We start from the raw sequence: 25000 nt of genomic DNA, 5'->3' as shown, positions 1-25000 counted from the left end.
CGCTCGGTGTTTGTTGTTCCTTTGGCCATAAACACAATGCCTGAATTCACTGAAAGAGCTTTACGGTTTTCAGTCTGAAGATTTATACTAAGGTTTTCCTTGACATCTTTTTCTCAGGCGAGACGTCAGACGCAAGTTGTAGATGGAAAGGTAAATTCTCGTGTGCCCTGTATGTAATGTATATAATGTGATGTCAGTTTCCTCTGCAAGTATTACTCACCCAAACAGAATCACTTGAATGCATTTGTCTCAGACAAATTGGTGCAGAGACACATTGAGTTTCACAGTACATTCTGACACATATTCACATTCAGCATTCATCCATCCACTCCTCCATCTGTCCATCTGCAAACCCTTCCCAGCCTCTCTACCTCTATCTGCTCAATCCATCCGCCCACCTAAGATGCTAAAAAAATTGTTAGATTCAGGCGGTTTGGATGGGAAACTTTTTCCTCCAACATGCAACTTGATTTGTGGAGCGGGGACTCCTCACAGCACCGGCATATCTCTCTTGTAGGAGCTCCAAGAAAACAGCCCTTTGGCGATTTGGAAATTGCAGTCGTCAATATTGCAATTTTAGATTAGCTTAGATGAAACTTTAATGATCCCCGCTGGGAAATTGGGTCACGGCAGCAGCCAAGAATATAGATACAAATAGGAACAAATGCTAAGTATTGGTGATAATGCAACAAGCAATTACAACAAGAAGAACTTAGAGAATAACATAATAAATAATGATACAGCGTCTTCGTGGGCAGATTTACAGGTTAGAGGCGATGAAGTGTGCATCACTAGCTGTTCACATTATCAGGTGTACAGATGGAGGAACATACATGTGCAGAACTATGTGCAGATGGGCTAATGTGCATTGTAAGCTGTTCACATCATCACAAAATTACAGACGGAGGCATCATATACAGATTTATCTTATCAATGAATTTCTCCCTGTGTGTGTGTCCAGACGGAGATCCGGACCAGTTTCGAGGAGCTGTACCGGGTGATGTCGAGGCGGGAGGAGTTCCGCTGGATGATGCTGCGGATCAAGCGCATGGCCGAGCCGTGGGTCAGCGCCATCCGCTCGCTGGCCGGCAAGCAGAACCTGGCCAAGCGTCGGAGGAAGAAGGTGAAAGGGGGCGCTCAGCCGTAACATAACCTGTCAATCAAATCAGTGTGTCCAGTCCTGTGACGTCTTTTTGCTTGGATCTTCTGTTGATGCAGTTTCTCTTTTCTTTGTCTGTTCAGTCAGGGTGGCTATCACTGCTCATGCTAACTGCCCAGTCACTGTTGTGTTATATCAGTAGGCAGTAGAGCAGTAAAACAGAAATGTATTTTTTTGAAAATGCTGGTAATCAGTTGTCACACACACAAGCAGGGATGCACATAAGTAGATAAGTGCACACAGATATAAATTTCATTCAATTTGGAAGACTGCTACTCTGACAAAATGATTGCTGGCATGGAAGTAAAACTCACTATTGAATCTTAATGAAGTTATTAGCTATCAGGAGCTCTCAGCTAACCAAATTGGAATATTTAAGAGGATTACTTCAATATATCTCAATCTTCCAATCACGGGAGGTTGTTTGATGTTTAACTTGTTTTAACTCAATTTAAATCTTTGAACTTTCTGGAAACAGGCGGCAGTGTCTTGCCACACATACACACCATACACCCATATATAGCCAGGCTTAAGATAGGATGTAGCCCATTCACACACACATGCGTCACACATACCTCTCTTAGGTACACTCACACACACACACACACACACACTTATTCACATGGAATGGCGTGAGAAAAGAGAGACAAGGATATTCCATTGTGTCCCGAGCTGGTGGCGGCTCCCGGCGCTGAATAATGCACTCCTCGCTTCCCACCGGGCTTGTGAATAATTCACGCCGCATTCCCATGACACCTTGGTGCTGATGCAAAGCAGCGTCCCCCCCTGAGCAAGGCAGAGAAAAGAAGTGAAGAGAAGAGAAGAAGCCCCCTCATCTGTCTGTCTATCTGACCCTTCTATCTTATATATCATGTAACATAAACGGAAAGCCTTTCTTCCCTCTAGCAGTACAGAATAGGCTAAATCTAGCTCTCTATTCCAGCCGCTAATCTCTCCTGGATATTAATCCGCACACATTAATCCACGAACAATGCGTCCCAGCGACTGGGGCTGGCCGTCAACAATGAAAAACGTGTCGGTCACTTCAAACAGAGACCCGTATTACTACCTTCTCCCGCTGTGGAACACTGTGTTCCCTCAATAACAGCAAAACCATCCTGTGTGTGTGTGTGTGTGTGTGTGCTGTTGATAATGTTAGTTTCGTTACTTGCGTTTTTCTCAGCATGTGGGCCATGCACCTGCCAGCGTTAAGAGCATGAGAAGTGAAACTGCCGCCACAGGATACACTTCGCACAAGGATAAACACTTTGAACACTCCAATTTTTTGTAATAGGGCAAACAATGGTGTAATGTAGAGTCAGAAATTACAGTGCCCTTTTCAATCATTATTCCACCCTCTTTAACGCTTTTTTTTTTTTTTAACATCTGTCTAGGAAACGTTTGCGGATCTCACTGTTTTTCAGCACCACGCATTAAGATGTATTTCTTTGTCATCACTCATCACTCCTTCCTTCCCTCCCTCCCTCCTCCGTCAGATCCTGGTGCACTTGGGCCTGCTGACCAAGGAGTCGGGCTTCAAGATCGCGGAGAACGCCTTCAGCGGCGGCCCGCTGGGCGAGCTGGTCCAGTGGAGCGACCTCATCACCACGCTCTACCTGCTGGGCCACGACGTCCGCATCTCGGCCTCCCTCGCCGAGCTCAAAGAGTCAGTACTGCACACGTTTAGTATCATGATGCGCCCTAAATATGCAACAGAAAGACTGATCGGTTTCTAGTGGAGACACATTTTTATCAGCCGACACAGAGAGGTAGAAGTTCCCTCTCCCCGATTCACCTGTCAAACAGCTTCAACTCATTCTGACTGGGGATAATCATACTTCACTTCAAAAGATGCAGCCTAGTCAGTAGAGCTAATCTATTTGAACAGTGTGATAAGGTCAGTGGAGAAGAGCTTTAAAGGGAGTGTTCACCCTACTCAAAATTGATGTAGTTCACAATCTGGTTTGATTATTGACCCCCCCATGACCCTCCATAACCTCAGAAATAGCAAATGTTAGAAAAAAGGTAGACAGTGTGGAAGAAAACTCAGGATGAGAGAGTGGCAGTTTGACAGGTTTATTCAATCTGCAGGTTGGGAGCCAAGGAACTCAAAATCTAGATGATTACACAGAGTTTTATAGTGTTAATATTCATGATTATGTTAATACAGATACAGAGATACAGACTGACTTTAGAGTTTAATCTTATAATGGTGAAGCTGATTCAGTATTCTTGAGTTTGAGGCACTTAAGGTGTAAATATGGGTCAAAGGTTACATTAAGTGAGCATATAGGAATGTTGCTTAGTATTGGTACTTTTCCATTTCCGCAATTGTGAGCAAATGTTTTGAGACAGCGACTGCTTTTTGTAGCATCACCGCTCTGTACAACCCAAACACAAGCCTAAGCCCATATCATTTATAATATAATATAATATATGTGACTACACTCAGAATTAAAAAAGATTGTGGGGGCTAGATCGCAAACAAACGTATTGGAACTCCTTTTTGCAGCGTTGGTGCTGTGCAATGCAACCCTCAGAGTGTATAAAATGACTGCTGAGCGTGTAACCCAATGCACTGTAACACCCTAATAGCCCGAGGTTGGTGCTGAACAGGGCCTGAACTGAAAGCCCCTTCTGTTTGCCACAAAAAAACCCAAGCCTTTTATCTGCGATGTTTAGGTAAACCAACACACGCTGACTGAGGGTAAACAAATTTAGCTCCCTTGTCTTTTATCTAATATATGTATTGAGGTGTTTTACTAGTAGAAAAAGCCCATTGGCCAGCTGTAAACTTCTAATGCTGCTGCTTTGTCAGACTGCCAGGCGGACTGTGGCTCTGTCTTCTGTAATAAAGACGGTATCATCAGCATATCAGCGGGAGCATCCTGTTTGACATGGAGACAGTATGTTGCGCGCTGCTGTGCTTTTGCAGTCCGGGCTTACAGACTGAACAAAGTCATCAGGTTTCCCATTCCCCATGTGCAGTCCTTACCGGTCTAGTTCACTGTCCCTCCCTGTTAACCAGCCTGCCGCTCTCAAAACAGGTTTGACGCAATAATTACTTTCTGTGTTGTCAAAGGTCACGGCTACGGTTTAGTTTTAATATCAACAAACATTAAACCCACAAATGCTATTAAGGGATATATTCAGTCCACTTCTGTACCGATAATGTTTTTTGGGGGCAGGAGATAAATGCTGAAGTCATTTTTCTCAGTTTCTTTGGCTTTGTAGCTTGCTGTCCCTGTATAAAATCTGCCCAGGATCATGCATTTGAGTTTTGATGGGAATTGATATTATCCCCTGCATGGTTTAAACCTGTACCATCTTCACTCTGTACAACTGTATCTGCCAAGAAACTGAATTCAGCACATCTGTTGACGGAAAGTTTTTGCGTCCTTAAAAATGCAAAAGAGAGAGAATATTAGCGGGCTTCTTTTTTTGAGTGGAATGTATTATTTATTATTCCAGAAGTCAATAATTTTCACCCACCGCTGCAGTAAACAGAATGATCCTCCTAAACCCTCTCCAGTACCAACTCTCTTCCCAGAGGGGGAGATGGGGATTATTGTTACCAAGGTGATATTTCTCACCCGAAAATTGACAATCAGAGCCGTGTCAAAGCAGTATCCAACTGTAACAGGTTTCTGTGTTATGCATGGCTTTGCCCATTGGCTTTTCAGAAGAGGATCAGACCATACTCAATTAATTTTCCCAGTATAAACGCAGGAAAAAAATGAAATGACAGACCTTTGTAAGAATGCAACGTTTTGACTTCTTTTTTGACGCCTCTGGACGATTTAAATGTTGATTCTGATGCCAAACTTTTCCTCCCCAGGATCATGCGCAGGGTCATGGGGAACAAGTCCAGCTGCCCCACTCAGGGCGACAAGGTGGTGGAGCTTATCTACATCGACATTGTGGGCCTCACCCAGTTCAAGAAGACGCTGGGACCGTCCTGGGTCCACTACCAGTGAGTGCTTTTACATTCGACCTTTCATGCATTTAGCAACAGCGGAAAAAGCTTTGAGATGACCAAGAGGAACAAGTTTGTTAAATATTTGGGGCCTGGCTCAAAAGCACTGTGATGGTCATTTATGAAGACGAGCGAGGCGTTACTCTTTCAATTCCCCTGTTTATATCATCATATCAGCTGCTCTGGGGAGTCGAATTCCAACTATTTGAACAAGCCCACTTCTCTAACCTTGTGCCGCACCGCTGCCAGCTGCGGTTTGGACGGCTCCTCTCACACGGGCAGATTGCGTCGGGGGTTGAGACCTCCTGTTGTCTGGCCTGTTTGTCGACAGCCCTTGGCAGCCCGCTGGACAATGAGTCTATTTTCTGCCCACCCGCGCATCAGCACCGTTTCCCCAAAAAAAGGCTGAAGTAGCCTCTGTTGTCGGCGACGTTTTGACCCGCCAAGTCTATCCTCCCTCTCTTGATTGCTCCGCTGAGAGAGCTGCGGGGACGAGGCCTTCCTGGTCCTGCTCCGGGGGAGAAAAAAAAAAGAAAAAAAAAAAAGCTCTCATCAGCTCCGGCTGACGGGAAGAGAAATAGAACAATAAGTCTGGGCCGGCTAATGGCCCTCCCGGTTCCTCCCGCTTGTCACCAGGTTTTGTTTGCCCTGCGAGTTCACGCTCGAAACTGCGTCCGCTCCCTTTGTGCCCGGAGGAAACGGACTCAGCTTTAGCCGTAATGTAAGGTCCAGATGCTGTTTTTCTGCACCGCATGATTTCGTCTGCAATTACTGACCACTTATGTCAGAGCACTTATGTCAAGGTGAGCTTTCTAGGTGCTTTTTGAGTCGTTTAGCGCCGTTACGGCCATCTCCGCACGGTTTATTCTCTCGTTAGATCTAACCTAGTCCCTCTCTCTCTCTCTCTCTCTCTCTCTCTCTCTCTCTCTCTCTCTTCATTCCTCCTCCCTCTCTCCCAAAGTGTCTTTTACTTTGCCTCCTCTTGTTAGAAGTGAATTACATTTTCTTGCCGTCGTGGCCAGAGAATCCCACAATCCCTTTTTCCGCGAAACCGCCCTAATCTAAACTTCATTTGTCACACGGGAACGGCAGAAAGATGCCCTATGGACTGAAAAACGGCTGATTTAATTCCAGCTATCTGCCTCCCAATTGTTTGCATATCAGACCCCGAATGCGCGCAACCAGTAAACCGTTTCACTCTTGTTGTTCTGTTTTTTTTGTTTGTGTTTGTGTTCGGGGAAAAGGCAAGCAGAAGTCTGTCGGGCCCGTTTGTGATTAATGCGTTTTGTTATTGCCCCCGTCTTCTGGCTATCTGTCTCACTGTATCACTGCGTTTCATACCGCTGCGGAGGAACGGGAATACTGTGAGCTATTGTTTTTTCCGGGTGCAAACCAGAGCCAATGTTGGCCCATTGTTCTATTTCATTTAATCCCCTCAATCCAATAACTTCATCGGGCAGAGAGACGGCACACTTTCATCTGCATCAGCGAGGCTCCAGCGAATTGTCCCACTCCCACCATCCGCTGTCGGTTATTGCTTATGCTCAGTGAAAACGGTGCAGAAACGAAACCGGACAAAGTGAAGAGTTAGTCAGCAGCCGTGTGTGTGTCACATGTTTGATCTCATGGTGTCGCCTCTTCCTCCTCCGCCTCCGCTTATCTCTCTTGCCTCTTTTTCCCCTTTGTCTCTGCTGTCGTCTATTTGCATGTGCCACTTCCTCACTTTTGTTTTATGAGCACTTTGATTTTGCATAGCGCTGTCTGTATGCGGTGCTTAAGTGTGTGTGTGTGTGTGTGTGTGTGTGTGTGTGTGAGTGATTCATGGTGCCAGAGGGTTTCCCTTTGTCCACAGTGTCTATTGTTTGTTTGTTTCGCTGTCAAGCCAACGTCTTGCTGGGGGATTCGGGGAGTAATGGGTTATAGAATGGTAACAGGTAAAAGCTAACAGTAATCAGATTTTAGATATTTTTGGGAGAAAAATGTGTTTTACTTCTTGGATGATTGTTTGAAGCATGTTTGAAGGAAAAAAGAGGCATGTAGATTGTGAGCTTATGAGCAGTTTTACAAGCCTTGAAGTGATTGTAAATGATAACAATTAATGTTAGAGTCTCTTTACTGGAAAAAAATTGTTGATAAAAAGTAATATTTCAGTGGATTCTAGAGGCAAAGTAATCTAAAATTAACTGAAAGTAATCAGATATGATTTTCCATAGTGCAGTGGATGCACTATGAATGAATGGATGGATGAATTTTAAGATGATTCATTCAGTCATTCTTATACATTCTCTGTTTGGGATAATTTCTTCTTCTTTTTGAATATTTTATTTGTTGTTTTTCAGAATATAGAACACACAAACTTCGATCCAAACATAACACTGAAAAAAAAAAAACTAGCTAGAGACATTTCAACCAATTTCATGATCGATATTTTGCACAGAATCACTTCATCATATCTGTATTATACCTTTCCATTGTTGACAAAGGCAAGGTTTCAGGTTTCAAGGTTTCCAAATTTTCAGAAAGCAGTCATATTTAAAATAAATAAATATATGTCATTTTCTCCAGGGTATTCATTTCTGAGAGCCAAAGTCCTATTGAGAGGTGACAATTAGACTTCCATATTACTGCGATGGATTTTTTGGCCACACAAAGAGCTATATCTCTAAATTTCATTTTCATTGTAGAATTCCCCTTAAGATTTCTGCCAATATCACCGAAGTTAGGGATCATTTCTAGTGAATTCAATTATAGGGAAATGAATGTATTCCTTATTTTGTTTAGGGGGTCCCCGCAACCCCACTTTGAGACTTTGAGAAGTGTCAGAACAGCCTCGACTCCAGCCACACGCATCCAACAAGTCTGTGGCTTCAACAGCGCTCCCCCATCTGCTGAGGATATTTACCGGCGACAGATGACGGTTGTTTTTCCTCCGGAGCGCGCGGAGATGGCATGTGGGCATGTTGTCGCTCTTGTTGTTGTTCCCCTTCCAGTCTAAAGTTTCCCTCGCGGTGGACGCCTTTCCCGGCTCTCTCCTCTCCCAGGGCCTTCCACAGTTCGCACAGCCATCTGCAGAGCATCTGCCTGGGCGGAGAGACAAACCCAAAGAGAGAGAGGGAGAATATTCTAGGTGCAGGTGTGTGCGTTCATGTGTTTACACCTGGCTCCTTATCACAGTGATTAATGCTGACTATTCTACCTTGGCCCCCAGCTGGAGCGTAATCACAGAACTTTACTTTACTTGAATGGAGGAACATAACTTTATTTTCCCCCCGAAGCAAAAGCCTTTCCTCGGCAGAACAGACAAATCAAGATGAGCGAGAGCCACGGATGAATCAAGGAGACGGAATAAGTCGGCGCGAGAGAAACAGCTCGGTGATAAAGAAAAAGAGGGATTCAACAGTGAGAGAGAGAGAGAGATTCAATACTTTACTGCCACGTCAACAGATTGAAATTAGCCTCGGTGCTGCAGCTCAAGGTAAAAAAGCAGCCAGCTATCTCTTTTGTCCTTTATTTACCTTTCCCCTCATCCAAGTTGCCACATATTGCACCACCCAGTCGGAACGTGCAAGGGCATTCCCGTGGCTAGCGGTGTATAAACAAGAGACGGAGCGGGCGTCTCGAAAAGGGGGAAGTGAGTAACGAGGAGCGAGTTAGAGAACGCGGAGTTAAAGGTCACGAGCGCGTCGGTCCTCAGCATGTACCACACTCTTCTCTCTCTCTCTCTCTCTCTCTCTCCTGGTCGTGCTCTAATTAATCCTGTGCTCTGACCTTTCAGTCGACTCCGATGTTCATTCACAGTCTTCCGCCTCCGCAGGACGGGCTCGCTCTTGTCTCCCGGTCTGACACGGAGGCCGTAGTTCATGGCTTCGTGTTTCCGGATGCCCGCTGTTTGAAAGTCGGATGCTTAAGGACATGTTTTAAAAATTGATTTAACCTAAAGTTTATTTACATTCAGTTTGATATGTAGACAGGGAGAGGGGAAGCTTTATCAGCCATAACTCAAAATACATGGCTCTTTTATTCCAGTAAATAACAAAAACCCTTTTACAGCATTGAAATACATGTAAATCTCACGTTTAGCCGTCACACACTCTTAGGCAACGTGCCAAAAGCTCACAGAAAAAAATATGCAATCCAATAAATCCTTGTGCAAACAAAACCTCTGTATATGTTTCACACCGCCTTTAACCCGAGCACTGACTGCACTCCGGAGCCATTGTGAGTCTAGTTACATTTGGGCTTAACCCCCCCCGGTGTTGGCTAGGTTTACTCTCTGGAACAGGAGTCAGTGCTGCTTCTCTGTGTCTAAACAGGGTAAAAAAATGCAACTGTAAATGGTGTAAATGGGGGTTAAATTACCCTGGGGTTAGTTCTTAGACCTTGGTGTGGAAAACTAACAGTGTACGGTGTGAAAAGCACTGTTCAGTGGTTGACTGCGGGTACACTGTCTCTGTAGCTGTGAGTGCACAGGGTGTGAACCATTTATCTTCCTGGGCGTGATATAACAACAATACACTGGGTCTGTGTAAGCTGGTGTATGAGTTATATTGAACTCAATCCAAATAAACTGTCTTCTAAAACAATGTTTGTCTTAAGTAGTTTATCATACATGCATGTCATTACAACTCTGTGTGTGTGTGTGTGTGTGTGCCATAGGTGCATGTTGCGGGTGCTGGATTCGTTCGGCACGGAGCCAGAGTTCAACCACGCCCACTACGCCCAGTCCAAGGGCCACAAGACGCCCTGGGGGAAGTGGAACCTCAACCCCCAGCAGTTCAACACCATGTTCCGTAAGTCGGCAGTGCACCAACACACGCACACACACACACACACACACACACCGCCCCTCTCCTCCCACCGTTCCTCTGTCAAACATCACTAAAGGGCGAGTAAGCTTTAGCCCTAAATGGATTACAAAAAGGGCCATTTGGCTGGACTGTATCAGACAAAATCAGTCAATCCCATCAAAGTTATCCAGTTCAAATCAAATTTTAATTTTCAAATTGATATTTGCCATAACCAAAATGTGGTTTACTCACAGGGTTTAAAAACCCATGACACATCACTGCAGTATGTACCATACAAACAAGTATAGAGAAAGTTACCAGTTGATTTGTCCACTGATGGAGCCAATAGGCAAAGAAATGCCTCATCAGTCCAAGATGCAACTTTCTTATACAAGCCTAAGAGGCTGTAGCATTACATGTGCAGCTCAGGCAAGTGGAGGGGGATAATTGAATCTCTGTTTCTTTTAGTCTTGAGTTGAGGAACCGTGTAGCAGCAGTAAAACGGCTCTCTGAGGGGGTGACCACGACAGTCGAGAATGGCATTGGCCCGCCTCACAACATGCCTCTCAAAAGCTTTCATCACCCCAGTAACCTTAACTGGCTTTTCCCAGCAACTTCCCCAGTCTGCTGTTGTTGCATAAGGTCAAGTTGCCAAACCAGGTTACCCAAATCAGGATAAATGCTCACCGCATCGTGGTCTGTTTACTACCACCGCAGTTTCGGTGAACGGGACGCTTTGGTTGAAAGTCGGGCATAAAAGACATCCAGCACGGCGCTGGCTAATGGAATATCATCAAGCAGATTAAAGGAAATTAAGAGGTCAGACACTCGGCACTCACATTTTACTGTGATTATGAATGTAGGACGTGGGGATTTTATTGCTGTGTGCGAGTCTGTGCGCGCATCACCGCCAGTGTGAGATCACTCTGTAACCGGAGTCAACTGCGGGGCGGGTGGGTGGGGGTGGGGGCGTAGCGGAGGAGGAGAGGGTTCTGAGGAGGAAAGGGAGCCAACCCCCCGGGGGGATTGACCTTTTCCCCATGGCTAAGAGAAAGTGAAATGTTACCCCCGCGGTCTCCGTTTGCGAGGTGAGGCCCGGAACGCTCCGGAATACCATTGCACCTGAATGGGCCCTTTGTCTGGCGAGTAGGGTATGTCTTTCTCATAAGACACGGGGGCTTTGCAGGAAATCCAGCTAAAAGTCGCTGGGTTAGATGATATCGCTGGCGAAACAAGTGCACTGTGGTTTGGCAGAGTGTTAAAACCGCAGAATGGCTTTGCTTCCAGGCACGAGAGATGAGAAAGAGCAGCTGTTGTTTTTCTTGCAGCTTTGCATTGTGCACAACACCTTGTCTTGAGGCTAAAGAGTAGTCTATGCACCTTGCAACCCAAACAGCACCTTACATTAAAGCAGATATCTCAGGTTTCCTATTGTTGCTTTCTGAGACACCAGACAGTAGTCAAATATTAGCTTTAAGTATTTCTTAGTGTTTGGTGTTTTTGGCTTGGATAACCAGACGGGTGGAATTTACCGCTTGAGGACATTTCAGTGAAGTTAAATGTCGGTTAAAGAAAATTCTGCTCCATTGACTTTGAAATTCGTTCATGCGAATATTCTTTGTATTGTCCCATTTTGGCCCCACCCATCTGGTCTTCCAAGCGTGGTCAAACAAATGCTAAGAGTTATTTGCAGATACTTCTTCATCAAGGTGTGGCAGACAGATTAATCCCAGTCAGGAAGTAAACACAAAGTTGGTCTCCACTGACACATTTACTTTTGGTCAAAGCTTATGTAATATTTAATATTCGGTTCCCCGGCTGTGAAATTGTATTTCCACTCACCTATTGAATGTAGATGTAACAGTGGACAAATCAGGTGGTAGTAGGTAATTTATCCTAGATTTGGATTGGTCCATTTGTTACCATTAGGCAGTCCTCCATAAATCATTGGTCGAGGGAATCGGGAGTATGTGGCCTCTGGCCAATAAGACAAGACAAGGCCAAATCGACCTCATTAATCTATTTCAGTCAGCCCAAAGTAGGGATAGCAGGGAATGTTTTCTGGTGTACAATTTGTGTTCCAATGGGCTGTGCATCTTACTTGGCTCTGCCGGCCAGCACGAGTCATTTATATTGAGGAAAGCTGTAGACTGGCAAATGTAATACAGTTAACCTTTCCTCTTCTCCCCATATCCGCCGTCAGACTAACCTGAAGGGATTCAAGTCTCATCAAGTCAAATTTATTTATGTCACAAAGTAATTTACGAAGCAAAAAAAAAAATCACACAGAAAAACAATAAATGGACAAGGGACAAATAATTATTTTAAAGATATGAGGCTGTGTGTGTGTGTGTACATGCGAGAGAAATAGCACACACGCCTGCTCCTGTGTTTGTTAGTGCAATCATGAACTCCTATAGGGCCTTGCAGTGGGGCTGTCAGTGCATTTCTTTTGGTACAGCAGCGTGTGAACTTACAGTGAACTATACTGCTCTCACGCAGTTCGTTCCTCCCTTATCCCTGACTCTGTGTCTTAGAATGTAGTGGAATGTGTTACACCAGGAGTTTAGGCTTGTACATCGGCCAACATAACTTTACCAGTACACTGGCTCCACTCTTGTTTAACCTGCTTTCCTAGATTCATACAATACATCAGGCAAAAGTCACCCTTATCTATTCCCACATTCACACGTATATCAGATAGTTTTTAGTTGGTGGTAAACTATAGCTTATGTTGATCAAGTGATTTAGAACCAGGTTTTTCCTCTTTTGGTCAATACAGTTAGGCTTATGGCTAAGGTGATCAGTGATAAGATTACCAGTTGCTACCACATGTTTACTACTGATCCTCCTTATGTGTAGCCGTGCCTCTGTTTGCTAACTCCCTTGCACTAGAGCAAGTCTTGCGAAACGTTTAAAATGCAAATGATGATTAATACTGGTCAGAGGTTGAACATTACAGCAGGAGCAGAATTTATCTTTGAAACATTGCCAACCGCCCGACTGACGCTGAGATCAGCCAGGCTGATACTGCCTGACTGTTGAGCTTTGATTGATAATGTCGCCGGCACGCCCCCTCACTTCACATGAGGAAGAGGTTGTTTTTTTTTTTTGTCCTCAACGGTCTGCCGTTCCTGAACATGCCTTCTGTACTTGGCCTGTATCAGCACAGATATACCTCAAAAAGTTTTGCTTACAAGTGATTCTGCCAGACAGAAAAAGCAAGAGCTTTGTTCTAAAGTGAGATAATTTGAAAAAAAAACGACACCTTCTCTTAAAAAATAATTGTTGAAAGTGAAGCGCACTATGGGCTACTGGTAAATTATGAATCATCTTAGACCTTTGCTCATGGAAAAGAGATCTATGTTTTTTGGAAATGCCGACTGATGACACAGCGTTTTGCCATGAAACACTTCATTTGAGACATTTACTCCCGACAGTAACAGTCCATGAATAGTTCAGTGCTGGATCTATTCGGGGACCTTAGCAGGAGGGAAACATTGAGGCCATTATGCCGCTCTAATAGAGCACCCCTCGCCATGAACCCGACGTGATTTAAAAGATCATTTGAAACCTGTTCAGATACTTTGCCCTGACTGATTGCAGAGGCTTGGGATAATGGAAGCATTTATGGAGTCCCAAAAAGCCCCAACGCTGAATCTGAATCTCAAAGTCCAGCAATGCTGCAGAGAAAAATAATATGACCACATTATTCCCGTCCATCTGTAAGGGCTTTCGTTTTATTCAACGAGATTGGGCAGCGCGCTCTCCTGTAGTCATTTTAAAATTAGTTTCTCAGATAGTTGGCAGTTAGCATTATGGAGAGGCCAGAGACCCGGGAAAGACATTAACAACAGCATAGTGAAATTGAATTCCATGCAGCTACAGTAAGCGGTGCACCCCAGTTAACTATACCACTCAATCACAGTAGCTGGGCTTCCATGCAAGTATTTTTATGCAAATTATTATGTATCAAGTTGGAAAAGCTGAATGGAAATGTCAAATATCTATTAAATTCCCTTTACGCTATTTGTTTTATGGTTGCTTTAGGTGGAAACATTTTAGAATGGAGAAATGTTGTGCTAAAAAGCGAAATAAACACATTTGGACGATTATCTGTAAAGTATCTGTCCACCATGACTTCTCAGAGAAGTATGCGCTGTCACTCGCAACCACAACAGGTGCCTGCCAACTGCATTTCTTTGTTTTTGTCTTCAGACAGCATGAAATATGGCAAACATTAGCTAACACTAAAGAACAATGACAATATTCCCAATGCTAATCAATTCTTGGAACGACTTGGACGACTCTTTCCGTTCTCCTCATGGATGTGCTTTCTGTCATAGCTACAGTTTCTTTGCTTCAACCCAGCTGATGGAAACTTAAATCCCATTTTATGTTTGCGATATTCCAAAAGTTTGCTTCAACTTCACTCAGATGGATGGCAGATGGACCAGAGACTAGAAGACAGTTGCAACTGAATCGCACGCCAAACACAAATGAGCATCCGTGTGTCAGAAACAGCTCACCTCTGTTGAGAACATCCAGGCACAGCAGACATACACAGGCATTAGTTCTTTGGCAGATGGTAATATCCCTTTTCCCAATTAATAAATCAGATGGAAATAACCACTGATTATAGAGAATTACTTTGAGATTAAAGCCACTTAATGTGCATCTTTAGTCGAGCGCCGCTTTAAGGGGCTGAGTGTTTTTGGAAGGCGATGCTGGCAGCACTGCAGGACTCTGCCAAGTTGATCAGATGGACATTTTTAAGTTCACCCGCCCCCTCCGCTCAAATCTTTGGTGCTGTCCAAACTAATCAACCTTCATCAACTCAACTCTCAAAGGAGCTTGTGCGGAAGGATCACAGGTTTGGTTTATTTATTTATTTCCTCCCTGCAGGCCCATTCAGATAAGTGGTAAGACCAGTCTTTGATGTTGAGTTCTCAAAGCGCTGGAGGTTTTCCTGCTGATGCCGCATCTTTGCACTTTTAAATCTTTTTTTTTTTTTTCTAGTTAGTTCCTTGTAAAATGAACCATGGATTCCTAAGTGTATTGAGCCAACACTAATTACATACTCCTCAGGTCTGCGACTTGGGAGTACGCCTTATCCGGTGCACTTTCTTAGACAGTTCTCTGTCATCATCACAAACGGTGCCTCTCCTTTGTGTGATGATGTAGCCTCCTCTGCCTCCTCGCATTGATTTAATGAGACTTACAAAGGAGGCCGGTCCCTCTCGGAGACGATATCCCGCTCCTCAAGAGAAACGCCGACCCCCCCCCTCTTCCCCACCTCTTCCCGCAAACTTAACTCGACCAGGGGAGTTCTGCCAACATCCACTCCCGGTCTGACGGAGTGGATCCAGGCTTCCCCACAAAAGCAAATTTGCCCCGTCAAGAGCGACGGCTCTTGCCGCTTCCCCCCCGGCAACAGTGTCCTCCCCGGCTGTTTGTTAGCTAACAGCGCGAACGCGGCCGGCGAGCGGAGAGGCACTTTGAGTGGCAGTTCTTGTGGGAGAGGGAGGCATCTGTTGCCGAACGCGCCAAGAGTGCCGAGCGCTAATTAACAGCCGCGGCCCCCGTCCTGTTTACAGTCGGTTCAGCGCTGCGGTGTCAGTGCCGCCTCCTCCTCATGCCTGGGACTCTCTCTCTGTCACACTACAGTCAGAATTTCTTACATAGCAGTAATTTTTAATCGCGCGAACGGGTTGTTATCGTACCTCCCAGTGGCACCTGGCCCATTTTAGCTGTTTAAAAACCCGCAGTGGAAATAGGCTGTTGACTTTTGTGGGGTTTTGTTTTTATCCTGCATTTTTATTAATGCAACTTATTATTAATATCACGGAATTAGCGGATACTAACATTATGTAACAGTTACTACCATCTTGCCCATGTATGTAATTTACCAACTTCATGTGTATGTACACTACCAGTCAAAAGTTTGGACACACCTGAATGAATGTACTGTGTTTTTCATTCTCTTAAAGCCATTTTGATCTAAAGGCTTATGCTTAAATGCTTGAATTTTTTTAGTAATATAAATAGTGAAGTTGATGCCTATGTATGAATTTCTTTCCAAAGCCTTTGCCTTTCCATCAAGGCAAAGGGCGGCTACTTGAAAGAATCTAAAATATAAGATAGATTTGATTTTAACAATTTTTGGGCACTGCATAATTACATTTGTGTCATTTCACAGTTTTGATGTCTTTACTGTTATTCTAAAATGTGGAAAACAAAGAAAAATGTGTTCTGTTCACTTTCAAATAAACTACTGTTAGCATTGCCATTCATCCTGTAGTGTCTACCATTGATTACCATTCAACGGTAGACACTACAGGAACTGGTGTCGTGTTCTGCTGACACCTCACACAGATTTAGTAACGTCTTCCCAGCACCCACTCCCACATTCCAGTCCTCTCCCTACACTGTCCCAATGATAAAGTGAACTAACAATGCTCAGTGGGTGAAAGGTTCCACTGTGCATTGTCAGTGCAGGTCAGGAATGTATGGAAAACTCAGGAAAAAGTGTAGATTTTTCCCAATTTCCATGTCTTGAATAGGTTAGGAACTGCACAAAAAGTCTGTAAAAAAAATGTGATGGCGCTCACAGTCGTAGCTCCACTTCTTTTCACACGTTGTAATATTTGTTGTGAATAGTTTTCACCTCGAGAGTGTAGTGGCCTGGACTGGCACACAGCCCAGATACTATCAGTATACATCACACTGAACAAGTCCAGTCAAGAAGTGTAGCAGCTTGATGTGTAAAATGTGTAGTAACCTTGACTGTTAACTCCCATCCGAATCCAAGAAAAACAGCATTTCCGCTAGTATGGTGCAGACAGTGATTATACTTATAGTTTCTCATAAGGCAAACTGAAAGGCAACACAAATATTTTGCAGTTATTTTTTGCTGAAAATGGTGATTACTGCTTTTACTGCCCTCGTGAAAGTGTCAAAAAGATGATTTTGGAGAAAAATGAGATGCTTAAGAATTATTGCAATATTTTTTCTTCAGTCTGGTGTAACGTTACCAGCTTGTTTGCTCTTCATAACACATTTCCTGCTCTCCTTTTCCTTTTCTGTTTTCCTAAAGCTATTAAGCCAAAGCCAATATGTGAACTGCTTAGAGTGAGTGAACAAACACCAGGAGGGAGGAAAGGTCACATTTCAGCCAACACCTCTGCAAAAGCACGACTTTAGCAATTAAGTCACCACCATTAACTGAACTAGCACTGTTATTATCAGCGTAGAACTTTCTACAGCACCTGATGTTTACCACAGTGAAGTCATGACAGCCGTGTCCCTGCCTTCACACTCCTGCTCTCCTGTTTGTGGAATGTTATGAATCACGCACTCCCATTACACAAAGCCTGATCAGCCAAGAGTTATTTACACTCGTTAAACCTGAATTGTTTCAGTGCTGATGCTAATGACAGGTCCAACTGACAGTGACAGTGACAGTGCACAACTGGTAAATCAACCCAACTATAGGAAGGTATTCTCTTTTTACCTCTGCCAATGGAGTTGGACGGTGACTTCTCACGAAAAGGCGTATAACTCCCGAACAGATTCACCGTAACACCATGGAACTTAATGGCCTATGAGCAGACAGAAGAAGAGGCAAACCCTCCATTATTGGGCCAATCAAACAACATGCGGGCACTGGAGAGCTCATTTCCAGTTTAGACATCATTTTTCCCAAAACTTGGTCCAGTGGTAGAAGGGCAGCACTAATGGCCACTCAACAGATATAGACCTGATTGGCCATGTTGTGGTGAGATAATCAGCTAAAACGTTTAAAAGTGGCTAGAATTTCAACAGGCAGATCTCATGTCCCATTTCAGGTCCAGTCATGAAAATGTGAAACAAATCGGTAATGCAGCATGGAAGAAATGATTAACTTTTGGTGAAAATCTGACATGTGGAACTAATATACTGTATATTGACAGTTGCATAGCGTTGGCAGAGATATGCGCTCTACCGAGTGCCATCTAGGAAGTGAACCTGTTTTTACCCAGGGAAACTTTTTTTCAGGATTTTTTTTCAGGAATCGATACTGTTTCACACATTCCCAACTGGAAGCTGAATAAAAGAACAAAATAGAAACTTCTGAATCTATACTGGGTGTAGACTCTTGGACATAATGCATCAAAAAGACGAACGTCCACACTCACAGAATATGTTAAAATGCTTTTTTATTGCACAGCAACATACAAAGAAACAAATGCGTTTCAGCACTTGGCCTTTATCAGCATTGCCCAGTACAACCACAAATTTGTATTGATTTTATGCAGCTTGGTATTTTCTGTCGGTTCCCACTAACATTTCCGCTACATCCCATACTGTTTGTGACATTGTGGAGACAGCCAGAGTTTGACCATTCCCATCCACTAGCTGTTGGTTTCTTTTTTTTTATGACTTCCACAAAATGACCTAAATCACATTAGGTATAGATTGCCTGGCCGTGTGTCTTGTTTTAGGCGTTTCATTGAAGCTGACTGGCTGGCGTCTTGGCAGCATCCAGCGGGGGCCAGCCACCTCTCAGCATGGCACCAACTGTCACATCCACTTTCTCTCCTCTCCTCTCCCCTCCTCTCCTCTCCCCTCCTCTCCTCTCCTCTCCTCCCCTCCCCTCTCCTCTCCTCCCCTCTCCCCTCCTCTCCCCTGCTCTCCTCTCCTCTCCTCGTCTCATCCTGTCTCGTCTCTTCTTTCATCTCATCTCTCATTGATGATGCGTTCGTAAACTAAGCCAGATATTTTTTTTGCCACCTCTTCACGACGCTTTCATAATGAAACATTTGCCTTTTCTCTCTCGTACTAGTGGAGCTGTCACAGCTTTTCCCATGTCGCGACATGTTTGTTTTGTCCTCTTTCACCTATTGTGAGACACAAATGCATGACCGTTTTAATTAATTTCCTGCTTTCGCTTCCTTCGCTTCTGGGCCGATGACATCTAGTTATTTCTGAATGCACAAAGAGGACTGTGGGAGGTGAGAATTTGCAGCTGAGGCGTTCAGTCATAGTTAAAGTTAGACTTTCACAATAACACAACTTCCTTTTATTCATGCGATACTGCTCCATAACAGACAGCCAGACAAAGAAGGTTTTTTACCACAGTGTGATGAGATGTTATCGCGCCCAGGTACACGGGAGGTGTCCCCTCCCAGACGGACTGACCTGAATTTGCCTCCGTAGCGATAGCGCGGCGGTAAAAAAAAAAAAAAAAAAAAAGCAAGCCGTAAACCGCAGCAGATTCCCGAGGCGTGGAGGCAACAAACCACAGCAGCACAAACACCTCCCTCGCTGCCCTCCCTCACTCCCTCCCTCTCTTAGTCTACAAGTCCTTTTTTTTTTCCTTTTTAAATTACAGGATCGAGAGTCTTTGAGCTTATTCATTTTTCGTCTCGATCTTCCCTTTTTAGAAAGACAAAAAGCCTTATCTTGAGATTTGTGTTGGAAGGCAGATGGTAGCGAGGTGAAGTGGTGCCAGTTCGGGGGCTGCCTACTTGACCCTGCTGCTCTAGTAGTTCCCATAGTAACCGGCTATCATCGGGTAATGAGGAAATGGAGGGAACAAAAAAAAGGCAAAGCGCGCTCGACGAGACGTGTTGAGCAACCGTTCTCACCTCGTGCAAAAAAAAAAGCGGACGTGTTTGCAAGATTGATTACCGTTTTTTTTTTTTCTCTTGCCCTCCTTGCATTGTTTTCCTCTTCCTTACTTTCTTTATTTCTTTCTTTCTTTTCTTTCTCTCTTTTCTCCCGGCCTTGTTGCACACCACTTACAAAGTCAGCTTGTTGAAATAGTCATTGTCTTCTGAGGCATTTGAGAGCCTGTAACTCAGTCTTCTTAATCCCTTGGAGGCGAGCCGTGACATTCATCTCTGTTTTGTGTGTGTGTGTGTGTGTGTGTGTGTGTGTGTGTGTGTGTGTGTGTGTGTGTGTTGTTTGCGCCGCAGCTCACACGCCAGACAACAGTTTCCTGGGCTTCGTGGTGGAGCAGCACCTCAACGCCAGCGACATCAAGCACATCGACGACATCAAGCGGCAGAACCAGTCGCTCGTCTACGGCAAGGTGGACAACTTCTGGAAGGTACACACACACACACACACACACACACACACACACACACTGTGCATGAACATATATTCCACCTTCAAGGATTCCTGCCCTTTCTTGATGTAGAGAATGCTATGTTATGACAACCAATAGGAGACTGAGTTCATCGTTCTAAAGGATAAAGGAGGAAATAGTTTTGAAAAGTCAACTACATAGACGTACACAAAAACCTACATACGCGTGTGTATATACTCACACTTCACATTCACACACACCTTCACGCACTCTTTCATTTCCTGACACACACACACACACACACACATATATATACTTCATCTGAAGATGAAAGTGGCAGGCTTCACTAGGCTTGCCAAAGAACACCAAGGATAACCCATTTTCAGACCTCTGAGAGCCTGCAGTGAAACCCTTTGAACAACCTTGGGCAAAAACTTTCGGAGGGAACTTCATAACAGTCTGGTTTAGGAGCTCGAAATTCAGCTTATCTCCTTCTCGCCGGAGTTTTTTTTTTTTTTTGTGTGTGTGTAATATATTCAGATGCATGCTTGCACTGCGGCACGGAGACCGGGGGGGATTACTGTACCCCAGACACAAAAAAAAAGACTCGGAAGACGCGGAGAGATTTGCGCATTGTTCGGCACGCGGCGGAACGCTGGATTTACCGTCCCGTTTCGGAACGGGTCGCTCCGGATCCGAACGCCTTTTTGGGACTGACAGGAAGGAACTTAGTGGAATGACAGTAAACGCTAAGAGAGAGATGTGTGCAAGCATCAAGGGGGGGGGGGGGTCAGTTTCAGGCTCGCTTCTCAAAAAAACTATACATTACTCATTACTCGCTGCTGGTTTCAGGTCAGATGGGTTATTGTGAGCCTGAACATTTAGAGATGTGATCTGTCACAAAGGATTAATGTGAGGAAAATCCGACTGGGGAGCGTCCAGGCCAGTCAGTGCATCCGGATTTGATCGGATGCAAAAAAAAATCAAAGCGGAAAAACAACAACAAAACATTCAATATTTTCTTTCACAGTTGGCGTGTCGAAGCCGCATTGCAAGTCCCGAGGTCTTGTAGTTGTATGATCCAGAGGGAGTCGGCGGTGGGCTCGTAGTATCGAGCGGCGTGCCGTTTCAGTGCGGCTGTGAAAGGGCAGACGGGGGGGGCCCATCAGCTCACAGCGAGAGGCATTAGCTGCTAATCGCACTCCCAAGCGTGTTCATTACCTCCTACTTTTAATTAAAGGGCCATTTTGGGGTTGACTGATAACGAGCCGACTCGCTCTGAGCTCTCTCCCTTTCCCGCCCTCGCCCGATTCACTCCCTCCGTCCTGCCGTCTTTCTCTACACTTGATGGGTTTCATTCCAAAACAATATATCCACCATGTAAAAACAAAAGTGGCACGTACTGTTAGAAAATTGCTTGTCATGACAGTAAAATGAACCAATAAAACCATCTTTTTGATGGTTTTATTGTCATATTTATTTTATTTTATTTCATTTTATTTTATTTTATTTTATTGTCCCTGGTTTTATTGTCCTGATTCATATTCCATTGGTTTAGACTGTGATGCCTCACTGCGTTATGTCCCGCCCCAACATCCTGTTTCAACAGCAAATACATCAAATCAAGGAAGTAAAGATGCCTTGTCATGGGGTCTTTAAATGTTCAGCAATAAACATTAAGCATCTTTTTCCCCTATATGACATTTTGGCATGAAACCTCTCTTTCCATCCCCAGCTCTTCCTCTCCAAACCTGCCTCCACCTTTAACTTCTTACTGCTCCAAAACTAATAGCACCCAGCAAGGGCAAAGGCCCCGCTCTTGACTTGTCCCCTACAAGCCCAGCCCAAAAAAAAAACACCCCCCCACTTAGCCGCTTTCACAACACCGCAATCACAATTTTTACAACTTGATATGCGGGGGCTTTTATTTCCAGCTTTACGAGTTCCCGCTTTAAAGTCCAGCTGGATAAAGGGAGCTGGGAAACACCGTGTCCTTTGCAGACTTTGGAAAACAGGAAAGTGTTCTGTCCAGATCAGTCTTATCACACTTCTGTTTTATTGGACTGTAAATGATAGACGGGAACAATGGGATGAGACATTGTGTTGTGGGGTCAAACAGAAAGGTTACATTTACCTTAGTTCCTACTAGGCCTGTGCAGATATGAAGATTTCATAGTGTGATTATCTTGGCCAAAATCTTGGCTCGTGTTTAATCTTTTATAAACACGTTTTAATGTCAGACTGTAGAACACATGTAAAATATTTATGTAAAATGGGGACTTTTTGCGTTTGCTATTCAGCCTCCCAACAAGTTGCCGGTTATCGCAGTGGTCACAGTAATAAAAATAAATAAACGTTGTTTTTTACCGCAATATATATTTAAATCGGTTATTATCCCATCCCTAGTTCCTACACAGGTTTGGAAAAGTATGTAGAATTGATGTGATTATTTCCAAGTCTTGTAAAGTTTGTAAAAAAGAGTGGATAAATATGAAAAGTATGGGTGTAGTGCTTGGGTTGTAGTCGTGTTGAGACACTGAGTTGCTGCCCAGCCACTATCAGCAGACATCATACTCTTTAAATGCAAAAATGAAGGTCTGGAGACACTGGAGGAGCAGACAGTGTGTCTGAGCCGGCTGCGCTACAGAAGTGTTCTTTAGCCGAATGCTTTCTCCTGCCCGGCCCTTAATTTGCAGAGGTTAATGCGGGTTAGGCAGGTAATAGTCTTCATAGAAACCAAAACCTGTTGAAGGCCCCCGCTCCGCCTGATCAGTATGCAAAGGTGCTTAGGTCACACACATCCCCACAGGTATATGAAGTGGACCATTGTGTGAGGCAGACTGAGTCATCACGCAGACAGACACACACACACACACACGCTGAGGTAATTCTGATTTCCAGAGTTTTTCAAGACTGAGTGGTGTTGGCTGTATTTAGAGAGGTGTGTGTGTGTGTGTGTGTATGCACCTCAAGTACCTACAATACCAGCCATTTGTTTTCAGTCAATATGTCCCATCTACTCTGCCGGCAACTCATTTTGCTCACCACTGAAGGACATATTGTGATTTATACGAGGCCTGTGTAACGGCACGCTACCGACAACTCTTTCAGGAAATCTACAGCAGTTAACCATTAACTTATATTATGAAATATTGTGAAATCGGCAGCAGTCTCTCCAGCTTGTATTTTTAGCCGTGCCGCCGACTGCCAGTCCAGAGAGAGGGGAACGGTGAAGATCCTCTTCAAAGACTTACCGACCCTTTTTGTGAATGATATGTTGGCCAATTTGACTTTGATATAAATCCCTCAAGGAGGAAAATATACGATACAACATTTTTCATTCCAACTACACATGGGGCTGTGGTTGAAGGATTGTCGTCCGACATAAAACCGTCAGTATGTGCCCGTGACGTGAAGCAATGCTTCTCCTCGGACCAGAGCGACACAGCAAGCAAATGTGTTATCTCCTCCCAAGCTAATTCCTCTCGGGAGAAGCTTTTGTGGCGGAACCGCTCCAGACTTTTCTCTCCATCACCAAATTGTCAGAGCGCCGCGGAGCAGAGCGCACTGCGTTTAAAGGGAAGGGAGAGAAGGGATTTGATTGGCCAGCCCCTACCCTACTGATAATGTATTCCTCCTCATCCCACTGTGGGATTATGTACTATACATACAATGTCCCAGTGATGTTTCACATATCATGCCTTATTTTTACCATATTTCACCTTCCACTGTGTGCTAATAAACCAAAAAAAAACGTAAAAATATACTTTAAAAAAATGTGTCTACAAGTATCTGATCTACAATCAGTTTCACCTTTCAGCTTGAGCCAGGATTAACTCTGCAGCTCTGCAAGGCTTAATGTATAATGTGTTGATGTTATTTTGGAACAACAGCAGGTTTTTATTGAACCAGACTGTCCCAATTAAAAACGTCCTCTCAAGAGAGACCCGGCTAAGGATGTAGCATAAATAGCAAATGTATAAGTTGCAGACAAACAATATACAGCAATGTGCATATGCAAAAATAACAGAATACAATGGTCAATGGTGTGAACAGACGGTAGAATGGTAAAAAGTTCAAACTCTGACACCCATTTGATAAGATTTTGTCCCAGGGATTTTTGTTGTTGTCGATTTAGTATTGAATTGTATAGCTGTCTACACTGTACAATGGGAGATAATAGCGGTCATAGTGAAACCTATGATTACAACTGGGATAATTTCAAGTGAATTAAATCCTAGTGAAATTAAACTATTCCTCATTCCGCCGCTGAACTCGGCCTAGAGGACCGGAGGCACCTGGTCGACCTGAAGGAAGTGCGGGGGGGGGGTGGCCGAAATTGAAACTGATACTGAAACTGATACTGAGATCTTGGGATTAAAGGGCGAGACCGACCGTAATTATTATGTTGTCGAGGAGGCAGCGTGTCGGCGGTAAGACCCGAAAATAAAATGGCCAGACCACCTCTCTGGGAGCCCGTTTCCATAGCAACCTGCTCGGAGCGGTAGAAAGGCAGAGCGAGAGTGACTGTCTGCCTTCTCTCTCTCTCTCTCTCTCTCCCTCTCCAAACCAGCTCTTGGTTCCATGTCTGCTCATGGTTAGTTGGAAAGAATAATGTGCAGCACCGCCACTTCACCCAATAACAAGTATATCAAGAAGTATGTCAAGGTACCGAATAGAAAACTTGAGGATATAGTGTTTGTATTATGATATGAGTAACCTCATATGAGTTGCACTTTTCTTGTCATGCTCTATCAGTGAGAAAAAATCTCTCTAAAAATCCTTCTCTAACTGCTTCTCTTTATCTACATCTCCTCTGTGATTGGTATGGATTTAATAAGGGAAATCAATAAGGGATGATGGCCTGGATTCACCTAGCCAGTGTATAAGAGAAGCATTTGATGAGAGAGAGAAGGGAATGTGGAGAAAGGTGAGAATGAGACTAGGATGTGTGGAGAGACGGAGAGAGAGAGAGAGAGAGCTGCAGGCCCTTTGGCTACACA

The 25000-nt window shown here is 44.2% G+C and overlaps 1 protein-coding gene across 2 annotated transcripts in view; it reads left to right on the top strand.

Moving 5' to 3' along the window:
* Positions 1-25000, top strand: part of mgat5 (alpha-1,6-mannosylglycoprotein 6-beta-N-acetylglucosaminyltransferase) — a 92599-nt gene that overhangs the window by 49694 nt on the left and 17905 nt on the right. Inside the window, exons 7-12 of one of the 2 annotated variants that reach the window (XM_071513961.1) lie at positions 118-150; positions 962-1123; positions 2656-2825; positions 4998-5132; positions 9792-9925; positions 19882-20015. In XM_071513961.1, coding sequence (XP_071370062.1) covers positions 118-150; positions 962-1123; positions 2656-2825; positions 4998-5132; positions 9792-9925; positions 19882-20015 — 768 coding nt within the window. The remainder of the gene's footprint in view (positions 1-117; positions 151-961; positions 1124-2655; positions 2826-4997; positions 5133-9791; positions 9926-19881; positions 20016-25000) is intronic. The other variant, XM_071513962.1, reaches the window with a different exon arrangement.

The sequence above is a fragment of the Centroberyx affinis genome, unplaced genomic scaffold (assembly GCF_046629955.1).
Source record: "Centroberyx affinis isolate AG114_WGS23_722 - 3 ecotype Tasmania unplaced genomic scaffold, CSIRO-AGI_Caff_v1 ptg007778l_1, whole genome shotgun sequence".
NCBI lineage: Eukaryota > Metazoa > Chordata > Actinopteri > Beryciformes > Berycidae > Centroberyx > Centroberyx affinis.
This window is presented reverse-complemented; position numbering and strand designations above follow the sequence as displayed.